The 13929-nt window shown below is 35.3% G+C and overlaps 3 protein-coding genes across 3 annotated transcripts; 1 reads left to right on the forward strand and 2 right to left on the reverse strand.

The window, feature by feature from the left end:
• Positions 1-2517: 2517 nt before the first annotated feature.
• Positions 2518-7843, reverse strand: CW7. The gene is made up of 12 exons (XM_007018387.3): positions 7661-7843; positions 7372-7561; positions 7212-7280; positions 6938-7044; positions 6544-6604; positions 6088-6147; positions 5931-6005; positions 5326-5478; positions 4450-4504; positions 3624-3746; positions 2934-3163; positions 2518-2832 (listed from the first exon to the last, which is right to left on the reverse strand). Exons 1-12 carry the CDS (start codon positions 7828-7830, stop codon positions 2809-2811), a joined length of 1317 nt encoding a protein of 438 aa, XP_007018449.3. The 5' UTR covers positions 7831-7843; the 3' UTR covers positions 2518-2808.
• A 1943-nt stretch (positions 7844-9786) lies between these two features.
• On the reverse strand, positions 9787-10439 carry LOC148761123 (uncharacterized). Its single transcript, XM_088808830.1, has one exon. The coding sequence runs from the start codon at positions 10332-10334 to the stop codon at positions 9987-9989; it is 348 nt and encodes a 115-aa protein (XP_088664956.1). The 5' UTR covers positions 10335-10439; the 3' UTR covers positions 9787-9986.
• Positions 10440-13270: 2831 nt separating this feature from the next.
• LOC18591944 (phytosulfokines-like) lies at positions 13271-13888 on the forward strand. Its single transcript, XM_007018391.3, has 2 exons — positions 13271-13421; positions 13573-13888. Exons 1-2 carry the CDS (start codon positions 13320-13322, stop codon positions 13696-13698), a joined length of 228 nt encoding a protein of 75 aa, XP_007018453.2. The 5' UTR covers positions 13271-13319; the 3' UTR covers positions 13699-13888.
• Positions 13889-13929: the final 41 nt, after the last annotated feature.

The following is a 13929-nucleotide window of genomic DNA, read 5'->3' on the forward strand; positions in this document are numbered from 1 at the left end:
AGAGGTCTCCAAAATCTATTTTCGTAAGGAATGTATTGCGGATTGAAAGAGTTATACGTACAGTTGAAGACACTATATAGACAACAAGTTCGTAGTTTAGCTTCTTAATTCCTTAGTACAATGATTGTGGGGTGAGCATTGCATGTGGGAGAAAAGACAATGCCAAGACATTCTTTTAGTTTTTTTTTTTTTCTCTTAATTGGAAAAGTCTTCTATTCCCAGCTACTGTATATTTATTTTAATTATACTGAGAACCCTAACATTTTTAAGTTACATTTTTAAAGTTTTTGTGGGGAATTAGAATTGCCTTTTGTTTTAGCCTACCTGACTTATTTTAGCCCCAAAATCAGAGTGGTTTGCTTTTCTTTTCACTCTATTCTTTATTAATTTAAAATTGTTTCCACAGTAGTGCAGATTCCAGGGTAGTTTTCTTAGTTGGTCTTCTTGGAAGTTGGGAACATAGTTCTTTTTTTTTTTTTTTTATGGGGATCTTGGAAGTTTTTCTTTATTTGGCAGTTAGTTTTCGTTTTAGCATGGCAGCTACCCATTCGGAAAAGCCACTGTCCTATGTGTGTAGTGGAGGCTAACATGCACACGATCCATCTGCTACGCTAATGCTACTATATTTAATTTCATTTGCAGTACTCTGCAAGAGGTAATTTGAACCCTTTTTCTTTTTTTATGAAAGTGAGCTCAATAACCATAAGCCACCCCTTTTTCACTTAACTGCTTTGATTAACATATACATATATATAAGGAAGTTGGCTTCATGTGCTGGAAGGATATAAGCCTTCTTTTTTTGCTTAATGCCATTTAGCTTTGTTGCGCTTTAGTAATTTAATGACGAATCGACTTGAGTAAAATTTTCTTATGATTTATGTCACTGGTTTTTGAAAGACATAAAGTTAAGGAGGGCCCAACTAGGATTTTCGTAGGATATCATTGTTTCAACTTTTAACCTGCTTGGAGGTGGGCGAAGCCCAAAAGTAGTTAATTTCTTTGCCACACTCGAAGCGTCAACATTTCCCTCAAATGCAAAACCCTGTGTTTTGGAAAAGTTAAAAGACTAAGCAATCGTTTCGAAGCCCTTGGCCAATAGCCTATGCCCATGCGTCCAAACCCTAGAAGCCCTTTGCCATCTGTGGGTTTTACTTCAGCCGCAGGCAACCAAGTGTGGAGCCTCTCTCTCCCATGTGCACACGAAAAGGCAATTGCAAGGACATTGTACCCCGAACATGAAATCCCAAATGCCTTTTCGTTTAATCACATTCTCAATTTGATAATTCAAAGACTTAAACTTTGTTTTCGTTTATTAATTTACAAGCCTGAAATTAACACGTCAGCCAAATAATTAACATATTAAAAAAAATCAAAGAGATCATATAACATGGCTAAAAATATCATGTATTAAAATTTTATTAAATGTTTTGACTATTTGATTAACAGTAATAGTCTTCCATTTGCAAACTAATAGACAAACAAGCAAGTTAACACAAAGGGTAACACGGTCCACAAGGATCAAAAGTAGATTTGATAATTTTAAACACGATACGAGAAGATACAAGTTAAACAAGTTTTTGGTTTAATCTTAACGTGTTTCGTGTATTAACGTATCTGACATGACAAATACGTTTAAAACACGTTTACTTAATCGTGTTATAGTGTTTAATCGTATTATCGTGTTTAAACGTGTATACGTGACACATTTATTAACTTATTAAAAATTAATAGTTAAAAACTATTTTAACTTTATACAAATAATTTTAAATAATTATTTTAATAAGTTCTTTTATTTTATAAAAAGTATAATGTAATTATACATGGTCAACCATAATTTTTAACTTTTGGTGATTATTTGATGTTATTATTATTTTTATTTTATTATAATTATTTTTATAATTATAAATTTTAAATTTAAATAATAAAAATATATTTAATTGTAAATATTTTTATTTAATCGTGTTAAACGTGTTATTAATTGTGTCGTGTCGTACATTGACACGTTTAATAAACGTGTTAATTGTGTCGTGTTGTGTCACACGTGTATTAAACGTGTATGTGTACGTGTTTTAAATTTAAGACACGAATATTAAACGTATCGTGTTCGTGTTTAATCTTAATGTATTTCGTGTTTAATCGTATATGACACGTTTACGACACGTTAATACGAATTGACAAATTTAACCAAAAGTAATGCACATAAAAGTTTTCCCAAGCAGATGTCTAGTTAAGGATTGCATAATTTAACTTGTTTTGGCAAAAGTAAATTTGATAGCATGGAAAGCCATAGTAAAGTAGCTAACACAGAATTGAACTGGTTGATCAATGAGAAAAACAACTCCCAACAGTTAGAAAGGTGAGAAAGCACTCGAAACTTCGAAAATATGCACACACACACACACACCCACAAAATCCTCAGTCTTTTAAAACTTTTAGGGCTAGCTCAATGAAACAATCCCTATGAAAATGGAAATACTAGTGCTAAGCGATAGACTTGCCATAGAAGAGACAGGAAAGTCGAATGTAAATCCTCTGAATTCATTAGGGATGTAATAAAACAATCTGATACAATGAAGTCACGTAAAGAACAGACTAGCATTTACAGTTAATAAGATACATTTATTCAACATACAGCCCTGAGACACCCAAACCCACACCAATATATGTGGAGACAGAATCTCCTTTCATGCTCTGGAAAGTGGAAATTTGGACATTCTTTGCAAGTGCACTTCTCGAATGCTTTTTCCTTCTGCAGGTTGTGTCTAATCATCTGTTTCGCAGATTTTGGCAACAGGGAATACAAGAAAATTACAAGTTCACCGGAGGACTTCCCTGAGTTTGGCAATAAGCAAATATTGAAGTTAGCACACTCATTGGCATGCAGACAAAAGTGAGTGAGGGCATCATACGTTATTATGGAATAATGATCTTACCTTGAACAAAAGATCATAAGCAATGTGTTCCCAGGGCAATGTTATAGACATTAAGCAGCATTTGAGAGGTATCATCTCTTCATCAGAAGTCGAGGTGGCAGCAGCTGCTGCATAAGCATGCTTTGCTGCCACAGATGCAACGGAAGCTGCTTTACGAACAATTGAGCCAAGTCCAAAACCCCTTTTTGATATAACAGGAGAAAAAGGGCCTGAATCCTGCTTGCTTTGATCTAACAGAGTAATATCTTGATTCAGTATTTAACACAATCCTTAGATGCACCATTCACTTCATACGGTCAATCAACTAATATCTATTCATAAAACGGAACAGTTGCTCATAAAAAGGGGAAATATAAAGCATTAATAAAAAGGGGAAGCAAAATATTCATAATTGTTTCCTTATGTAATGGCGTAAAGATTGCTCACAGTTCAAAGATTTACACAAACTACACTGACAACACATCATTAACTACAAGTAATCACCATAATCCTCAATACCCTCAATTTGTGAGAATGATTGATCATTGGACATAGGACAGTTTGAGCTTTGACACTCATTAAGAAACATAGGTCACAACCAATTTACAATCAGTTGCAACATTTAATCCACATTAGCATTGAGAAAATGAGGAAACAAAGAAGAAAGTGAATTTTACAAGATCGATTTTGAATAAGGAAGTTCTTACTGACCTGCAACACCTGAAACAGCCACTTCAACTTCCCCACATCCTCCGGGACCTTTCATGTAAAGCCTGTCTGTTTTGCCCGAGGAATGACCCAGTGACAGAAGACTTCCAAAGCGAGAACTCCCAGCTGAGCAAGTAAGAGAAATGATATGAGATAAGAACTGAATAAGCATGAAAAAGACATTAAGGAAAAACTAAAAGCTAAAAAAAACTGCTTACAACATAAGCTTAGCAGCCTACATGTTTCTCATCCTTTAAACTAGAGTAAGCTTAGTCAACACAAACTCAGCTGGAAGTTGACAGATTTAACATGTCTATTTTTCTACAGGCACATTACTATTATTATTTTTGATAAATGAAGAAAATGCTGCACTAAGAGACACCAATGGTGCTGACCCATTACAAGACTTTTTGATAAATGAAGAAAATGCTGCACTAAGAGGCACCAATGGTGCTGACCCATTTCAAGACTTTTTGATAAATGAAGAAAATGCTGCACTAAGAGGCACCCATGGTGCTGACCCATTACAAGACTTTTTGATAAATGAAGAAAATGCTGCACTAAATGCACCATCGGGGCAGACCCATTACAAGACTGTGCTAAAAGGTACATGGAAGGCACATTAATTGTGCTTGAGCAAAAGAACTAAATGCAATGCCAAATAAGCCATGCTTGCATGTTTAACATATCAATCAATTTCTTCATCAACATTCAACACATAACTAAAGCAGAAATTATTTTATCAGCTGATGGGCTAAGTTTTTGCAGAATTCTTAATGAACAAAAACAGATGCCCATTCTTGAGAAGAGTAATTCCAAAAATGTATACCATCATATGCATCCCGAACCATTTGATAGCTGACAAATCCAGAAAAAAGTGTAAGCTGCAAAAACAGTTATCAGCATGTCAAGTTGTCTGCAAACTAATCTTGTAAGTAGTGTTGCATATATAGAACTCCTAAGCAGCTTTTCACAAAATAAATGTACATAAATATGGAAAATTCAAACCTCAGTCTATTTGATAATTTGAGAGAATTATGCCAATCTATTTGATGATAACCAAAATATTGTTTATAAATTGCATCTTCAAAACTTATTCATGATAATAAAATATTCCAATTTGGCAGCATTAAAATGATAACAGAAAAGTAGGAAAAAAAATTCTTCTCATGCATATCTATGTCTTTCATGGGTTATGTTACTTCGATTGGAATGTTTTACAGGCAGATCAATGTAAAGCAAGATTCCTTGCGCACTAAAATGCACCATTGTTAAAAATCCAAAGGCAGGCCATTCAAGTCAACTATGCCACCTCATTGCCCTCCCTGATCAATTCATTGTTCTAAAGAACAGCAAATAGAAATTCTAAAAATGTTTAAAAAATTCTCTATATTGGTAACCTAACTACAAGGAGCATCCATCACAAGCAAGAGTAAAACAAAAGTTCAGGATTCTGTGAGAGAGGAGGAAAGGGAATGTTTTTAAAAACTTCTGGGCCAAGAGGAAGCTCTACACTGAAAGAAAAAGAATCATTTTGGTATTTTCGTTTGACAAAACTTTTGTTTTTTTTAACCAAATTTGACAATCATAAAGTGATGCCAAAAATCAATCATTTCTAAGTACCTCCTTTGCAAGAGAAGACTCTGGCTGATCATGGGACTGATACACATAAATTATCATAAAGGACCTGAGATATGACCCAAACCTTACTAGTTTTTGTCTTCATAGAATTCGTATCTACTCTCAATGGCAATTTGTCACTGGAACTGCTATCATTTGTTTCCTTTTCACTAGGAAATGCTGCCCCATCAAGTGCATTAAGAAGCACACAATAGCAATGATCCGTATCTGTCAAGACCTGCATATGGAGGAGAAAAATGTCAAAGCTATGTATTAGAGGTCCTCCAATTAACAAGAAATTTCCGCTTTTAATGAAAACCTGCAACGTCATTATAAGTAACAAAGAACAACAGGACAATAGTATAACCAAGAAAGGATGCAAATCTTCAATATGGAAGTGACTTTGGTAATTTCACATGCCACACAAATGGCAAGTTCCAACTTCTCATTAGCTTCGTAAAGTGGTTGCAAGGAGAAGGCAGTAACACAAGCCAAGTTGAAGGCCCATATACCACTCTAAACTTATTCTTCCGCACAGTGAGCCGTAGTTTACGTAATTGGAAATTTCATTATAAAAAAAAACAATTTGAAAATAAAAATATTTAATCACAATATCATGTACAATTATGCAACAATATGATCATAAACACACTGATGCAAAAACTTAGGAAGGAAAAGAAAAGCATTTACCACTGCATCAAAAGTGGAGTCAAAATCATCTATTGCGAAACAGATATCTGGATAGGCTGGTGTTGTCTCTACTTCCTAGATCCATGTTAGTGAGAATGTCATGAAATTGAAGATAACCTCTATATCCCCATGATTTACTGCAAATAGAAATGCTTGCCTTTTTGGAGTCCAAATGAAAATTTACTCGGCTGGGAGATGCATAAACAGTCTTCACAACCTGCAGGATAGCAGAGTGAAAGCTTGACGATTAGATAAGATGGCCTCCGAAGATGGGGATGGACATTCTGGAGTCCTTGGAAGAGATATTTGATTTAGCATAAAAATAATTCAAGTTCCTTAAATGCAAAAGTTAGCCGCAGTAACCCCATTTCCGTTGCATGTAAATACCTATGGTTTATAACAAGAAGGATGAATTCAGTAATTCATACAGCATGTTAAAAGTAATAATCACATGTTTTTTCTCTTCACTTCTCAGCAACAATTTTTGGCAGATTTTCTCCACGATGACAGAAATTAATTTCAAGAGTACAAGCAATTCCAAAGTGTTGAAAGATATAAATATGTCCTCCTAAAAGGTTACTGACATCATTAGCTGCAATAAGGCAGATTTTACCTTGTAGATAGGAGACAATGGTGTATCTTGCCCTGCTTGATGATTTCTAAGGACATGGTGACTGGGAAAAGAGGAAAAGAACAAATAGTTCATATTTAATCATAATCTATCACACTGAAGCTATCAACAAAGTAAAAAAGAAAAAACCCTTTACCAGCAAATAAATGTCCCTTTTCTTTCCTAAATCTCAAAATTCAAATTCAGAGACAGAAAAGTTAGTTCACCAAAGGGGAAGGGGGGAGGAACAAAAAGACATTGTTAGTGTACTAAGAAACAAAATATACTGTTTAACTTAGGAAACTATCAACAGCATGAAGCTTATATACAGCAAAGTAAGAAAAAAATGCATCACATTGCATAGATAAAACACAATACAAGCAATAAGAGAAGTTACCTGCAAATCGCTACTGTTACAGAGTACGAAGTATGTGCAATCATGTTCAAGTAAAAAGAGCGCCTCCAATCCACGTCTGATAAACTCGCACCAACTAAATTATCCAACTAGTTCAAAAAAGTATAGACAATTAATATACTAACTTGAATTAAAGATATGCAAGGTTTCAACTACCGCATTATTACAAGAAACTAAGAAAACTACTAGAGTCAAACGGAATCAAATTAAACAAGAAAATCAATTCAGACTCAAGTTGGTTTTGACTTTCTTTTACCTCAGGTGCCCACCTGCGTACAAAGTAAGGAGCAAAGCCTTCGTCTTTATCATTAAAATCATGTCCCCTCTATAGCAGCATAAATTTGAAACAATTAGCTTAATTTTCCAATATTAAAAAACAAAATTGAGATAACAAGAAGTGATCAAGATTTTGATACCCATTTTCTCACAAAAAATATGAGATCATCGTCTTGGCGTCCTCTCGATTCCCTACCCCGGACGAAATACAAATTGAAGACGTCGTGCCAAAATTGGCCGTCCATTTGAACGTCGGAAGCATCATGTTCGTCCACCGTCGTTTTCCCCAACAAATTCGAGTGCTTTTTAACCATGCTCAGTAACTCAAACCTACCCCAAACATTCAAATTCAAAAATTTGGCAATTAACATTGTTATTTGAATGCGAAGTATAGGAAGAAATAAAACCCTAATTTGTGAATGTGTTTACCTGGAAGGGGTTTCTTCCCCAATATGGAGCATGGCTTGGGGTTTTTTTTTTTTTTTTGAAGGGGGGGGTGTGGTGGTGGTGCGGCTATTAAAACTGGCGCGCGGTTGATCTGATGCTGCTGCGTAGCAGTAAGCAAGGTGCCAGTTACGTGCTGAGAGAGAAAGAGACATAAAAAATGAAAAACGGTGGGCTGGTGCTCGGAGGAATCAGACCGTGTGATCACTCATCAATGGAGCTTTCCAGGGTCCATAATGGAGTAAGTGGACCAGTTTTACGCCCTTAACCTAATTGAACTAGTAAGCCCAATGTCGGATTTTTTTAGTGGACTTTAGGCCTCTGACCGACTATCGAACATCTTTGCAAATTAAATTATTTATTACGAAATGGATTTTTTCATTAATAAAAATAAAAAATTTATTTTCATTTTATTTAATTATCATTAATTTTATATCAATAAAAAATTAAGTAGATATTGAATATATAAATATAGACCTTTCACTACTTATTAAACATCTCTTTTACATTAAAAACGTAAATATGTGATTTATAAATTTATTTTTAAAATTTAAAGTCACACAAAGTTAAATTTAAGTTTCAACTCACGACATAATAAACATTAAAAAAAATATTAAAAATAAAATTATCAATCAAACAAATCTTAATGATGCGTCTGATCCATGTGTTAGACACGGGTATAACATAATTGTCTATTATCATACTGCAAAATGCCTCACCATAACGACGGATAAAATATGTTGTCTTTTTTTAATCCGGATTTAAACCTTTCAAGCACCCTTTTTTTTTCTTTCTTGAACTGAGATTTTGCAAAGAAAGAGAGCATCCTTCTCAGCACAACATCCGTGGGGGAAACAAAAATATCTAGTACTATGATTATCAATAATTAGCGGTGTGGCAGTGTCATGCCTTCGGATTAGAGACTGAGTAGCACGCATGACCAAAATGATTTGCAATCAAAGGTAATCAAGTTAAAGCTTAAAGGTTAAAAAAAAGATTAGGGAACAATGCATGATGGGTTTTGATTTGACCCCTCCCCATGGGAAAAACTGAAATTACTGCAATGTCCTCTTCATTTCTCTACTTGGTTCCTCTTCTCCTATCCTTTGATGGGAAGCACATTTGCTTCAAGGGCAATGGGGAAAAATGTGGGTTTTGCTGTTAACCTAATCAATCTTTGGATTCCGAGCTTGGGGTTAGGAGAAAAGATAAAACAAAAGCAAAAGAAACTTTGTCCAACAATCCAACAAACAACATGATGATGTATAGACCCAAAAACGCCAACATCATTCATAATCATGGACCAAAGTCGTTTTGAATATTTTAAAGCACCACCTTTAGTTCCCTGTTTACTCTTTGTATTTTTCTTACAAAAATAAATATCAGCTGAGCATGCTCCATCTGTATAATCACTGTCCTAGCTGTGTTCGAAAGATAGGGTTCAAAAAGTATTGAATATGCAGATCAGGTTGATGGGAGTAAAGCATTGAATTCCATACGTAAGAGGAAAAATAACATATATATGAAGCATTACCAAATTGCCTAAAGTTCAAATTTCATACATGAGGTTGAGAAGGGAAAAGGTTAAAACATAGAATATGTTCTTTAAAGGAAAAAAAAAATATCATAACCACATGATAATGTACGGCCTGAGCTAACTTCTGGTTTTGAATGTTAACTATTTAATTCTTTATTGTTAAGTTGTTATGGGATTTACCAGGAATGAAACTCCTATAAAATTTCTGTAATCTTGGGGAAACAATATTAACATGAACAGGCTGGTTGTATTGAGTAAGTGAGGAAGTGGAATTATTTAGAAGAATCATGACACTTCCATGCTATGATCATTTGACAACATGTGCTTCTAAGGGAAGATCCAACCTTATGAATTAATGAACAGGGGGAAACCAAAAGCCTCCCATATTCAATGAATAATTGATAAAAAAAATTGTCAGTTTCCAGCAAACCTTTTCTAGCCACTTGCAATTTATTTATACAAGTTAAAACCAATCTGAATTCTGAACAATTGGCCTGAAAATGGATTGTGAAAAAATTATAAGAAGATTGGAAGAAATTGACATTTTATAAAAAAAATTTTAAGAGCATAAGAATTAAGAAGGAGAGATTTTTCTTATTTTCCATTTCATATTCATCACAAATTCAAACAAAAGTAAAAATATTTAACTCCTTGCGGGTTTTACCATTGCCCAAATCCTCCCAAAAGCCATAACCCCATAAAAATTTCACAAACCCAAAGAAACCCCAGCATATTTAACTTACCAAAAGTAATAAACAAAAATATTCCACCAGTTTAGTGTTCAAGCAATGCTCCTCCCCCTCCTTTCTTCCCTTTCCCCGTCCTCCTCCTGCTTGCAGTTCCAGCATCATGCCTCATGTTGCCATCACTATGAATCAACGGCACGTCGTTTGCTTCCTCGCCGTCGTCCTCCGTGGCTATGCGGATGCAAGAACATCGTTCCAGTGATGCAAAGAATGCAGTTGCTACACCATTGATGAACCACATAGCAACCCCATCAAGCTTTCCGCACCCAGCTGGTGAGCCATGGGTGGATGACGAGGGCCGGACCCTAGGCTCCACGTTGTTCGATCGAAGATTGAAGAAACTAGAGCAGCTAGTACTGGAGGTAGTGGCTGCCATGAATTGGTGATGGAAAGCCTTGAAGTAGCCACACAGAAATTAAGAGAGGTCTTGGGAAGGTTGAGAGAGGAGGGCTGTCCCTTAAGTTATTAAGAGACTTGACATTATGGTTGTCGTTTAATTACTATTATAACTTTAATTCCGGCATATGCCCTTAATCCATTGAAGAATTACAAGTGTCTTGTTCAATGTCAATACATTACAATAATGAGTGATTCGCGTGAATGTCTTTACTAGCATGCATGATTGAGGCATTGGGCCCTTGCACACAAGAAAAAAAAAGGGTTAGTATTGTATATGTTGAATATTTTTGGGGGTAAATTCAAAATAAAAATAAAAATTTACCCCTACACCATAGCACCTAAAATCATGTCAAGATATGTAGAGAAGGGCCCGCCCCTGCCTGCTTGCACGGTTAATGTGTTTCCCAAGCCGGCCGGCATGGTAGTCAGTCACTTTTCCTTTCACCTTACTTCTTTACTTCTTTTACATAGCAACTGCCAGTATTTGCCTTTCCTTTTCTCAGCCAATTTTAACATTCTAGGTATTGATGATTTCTGGTTAGAACCAGAATGATCATGTGTCATGGGCATTGAGGTGATAATTCTCTTTAGATAGTCTCAGAAATAGTGCTGCAAATTAATCATAAATTATAATAGTTAGTGCCCTTCTCTGATCCTTAATTTTACTAACTATATAATATATAGTTAGAAGTAGCTGAAGATTCTTTCTGAAATTCAGCACTAATGATTGGCAGTTCGGCAACAGATCAACTTAATAAGCCACCTAGATGCCAAAATCTACATAAAAGCATGGGGTGATTTTGAGGGTAAAGAACTATATGTATTAGTGTTATGGTTTTAGCATGTGTAGCCAAAGTAAGTAAAGAGAAGAAGAAAGACGCAAGAAAACCAACTATGAAGTGACAAAAAAACCCAATAACTATAAGAATGGAAAAGGGGAGAATTGAATAAGGGGCAAATTTGCCCAAGGGTTGAAACATTGTGAAGGAAGCATAAAGCAACAATAAAAGGCATAAAGCAACAATAAAAGGCATATCTCATCACGCCCACATGTATATTTATATACATTTGTAATACATTTTCATAATTGTGCTATAAAATGGTACAAAGTATAGACTAGAGACGTGACATATATCAGATAAATGAATGGCACAAGGCCGAGACTGCGAATATAATTGAAGAAGAAATGGAGATATATAATGATGAGACCCAAAGGGTGAAAGTGCGTCTAATCATAGGTTACCCACTTGGCTGACCCCATTCTTTACTAACCTATCTAACACTTAACAAACCTACTTTGGGTTAGGAGAGAGTTAGATTAATTGTATCTTTACAATTTTTTTCATATAAAATTCAAATGTAGATAGATTACTCTATTTTTTAAGTTGAAGGCAAAATATATATCATATCTTATGTTATACTATTAAACTTTTTTTTCACAATATTTTATTGTCAAGTTTATGAAAACTTATTATTTTTTATGAAAACAAATAAAATAATTTACTGTAAAAATTGATAAACTTACTAATTTGAACCTATTCTCATTAGTATCTTAAGTTCATTTGCCAAGTTAAGAACTGGTACTAGTGGTAGTTGTTCCATCAGAACTTATTCGAACAACAAGTGTAGGACAAAATTTATTACGTGGAACACTAGAACATGCCTTTTATGTACTGCATGAATAGATAGAGAGAGCAACTTGTTTGTGAAGAGAGGTATTGCATTATTGATGTGTGTGGCAGTCGGTGGAAGCTTATTGCTGGAAGAGTTGATGGTGACATATCTCTAGAAATAGCAAGAGAGTAAGAAACTCGAAAATTGAAAGGGGATGGAGTAGGAATGTTGTAAGGTATGGACTTGAATGGTCATTGTTTATTTGACGATTGATGACCATTCAAGCTCAGGTAATATTAATTCCCAAGAAGATGAGTTGAATCTTCTTTGTAAAGAGGAAAGTCAGGGCATTCAAATTTCAATTTGAAATTATTGTGGTTGGATTAAAAAAGTGCTATAATTCAAATGCCCAACCAGCGGATGGATACTCATATTGCATCCTAAGCACAACAATTGGGTTATGCCCCTCGGCCTAGCCCGTTTGCACCTGATGGTGTGGTCTTGAGCCACCTTGATACTGGGTCGGGATTCAGTATCTGCAAATGGAGCAGCCCGCCAGCAGCCACATGGCCAGGGTCAGCAAAAAGTACTGAAGCATCTGGTCCAATATTACTCTTCCTTTACCCTTTTTAATATGCACGAAGCCTCCGCAAAAAGAACCTTCCTTGGTCTCTGGTGAACCGAAAGGGTGATGGGATATAAACCCCAAATGAGCTAACAAATTTAAAACAGTCAAAAAAGGGAAACGTTGATAATGACTTCGAGGAAGGACGGTAGCCGCTTTGTCATAATCATTCAAGATTGTATGTATCAGGTTTCAGATCTCACGCGGTCACGCCTGGATTACAAGATATCCCAGCAAATATTGCCATGGATTCAATTTCATGCACTGGATACAAAAGTACAAAAATGCTAAATCCCCACACTCAGATTTCTTTTCTTCTCTTTTCTTTTCTTTTCAAAGCGATCAAATCACACAACTTAACACATCAGGCAAAAAATACCTAAGTGTTTCATGTTAATCTCAGTAAAAAATGCTCAATTGCTATACTGTAATATTGAGACGAATAGCACTGATTGAGTTGCCATTGCCCGTGCTTCAGTCTTAAATGGAAAATTTGACCTGCTGGAACTCAAATATAACAAGCAATGAAGCATATCCACATGTCTGAAATTAACTAGCCTCGGGTTTGGATTTGACATTTGATTATGACCATTGCCTAGAGTCCATCAAAAGTCAACTTCACCTAATCGCATAGTATCTTTCTCTCTGCTGTTGCCTCTATAAATTGACCCTCTTTGTACCTTTAACCAGCACTTCTGAAAATTCTCTCCCGAAGCCAAAAAGATGTCCAACCTACGCAGCCTTTTCATCGCTGCCCTTCTCATCAATTTTACGCTAAGCTATGCTGCTCGGCCAGAGCCTGCTTTACCCTTAACCCATCACGAGGTATGTCTCATTTCTTTTCTTCTTTCTATCCTTCTTTCCACCACCTTTTCGTTTAGTATTTTTTGTGTTCCTAAATGAAGAAATAATTTGCAGAGATTTGTGATATATTTATGAATATTTATAAGGTTTTTTTTTTTTTTGGTTCATGCAGGGAGTTGAGGCAGAGAAAGTTGAGATTGATGAGAACTGTGAAGGAGTTGGCAAAGAGGAGTGCTTGATGAGAAGAACCCTTGCTGCTCATGTAGATTATATTTATACTCAGAATCAGAAGCCCTGAAGTTGATCACTTGTTGTAGGAGAAAATAATTACTGTTACAATTGCAGCATCAAGCCATAAATAAAACATATTTCAGTTCATGTTGGCATGATTATTGTATAGATAGATGGCTTAGCTGGTTTTGTTTCACAGTCTGGATGTTTTAGTAGTGATCTTAATGGATAATTACAAAAGAAATTATTCAGTGTTATTTCTTCTTTCTGGCTTATTATTGTCATATCGGCATTTAGA

This window comes from Theobroma cacao, chromosome 8 (assembly GCF_053813885.1).
Source record: "Theobroma cacao isolate CCN51 chromosome 8, ASM5381388v1, whole genome shotgun sequence".
NCBI classification, from domain to species: domain Eukaryota; kingdom Viridiplantae; phylum Streptophyta; class Magnoliopsida; order Malvales; family Malvaceae; genus Theobroma; species Theobroma cacao.

Bases quoted from the DNA above. Each gene is read 5' to 3' on its own strand.
- CW7 (XM_007018387.3), bottom strand. From the start codon at position 7,830: ATGTCTCTTTCTCTCTCAGCACGTAACTGGCACCTTGCTTACTGCTAC. The intron at 6,148-6,543 runs GTAAAATCTGCC...GCTATCCTGCAG, and splicing joins CATTGTCTCCTATCTACAAG to GTTGTGAAGACTGTTTATGC. The intron at 2,833-2,933 runs GTAAGATCATTA...TGCCAAACTCAG, and splicing joins CTTATGATCTTTTGTTCAAG to GGAAGTCCTCCGGTGAACTT.
- LOC18591944 (XM_007018391.3), top strand. From the start codon at position 13,320: ATGTCCAACCTACGCAGCCTTTTCATCGCTGCCCTTCTCATCAATTTT. The intron at 13,422-13,572 runs GTATGTCTCATT...TGGTTCATGCAG, and splicing joins TACCCTTAACCCATCACGAG to GGAGTTGAGGCAGAGAAAGT.
- LOC148761123 (XM_088808830.1), bottom strand. From the start codon at position 10,334: ATGGCAGCCACTACCTCCAGTACTAGCTGCTCTAGTTTCTTCAATCTT.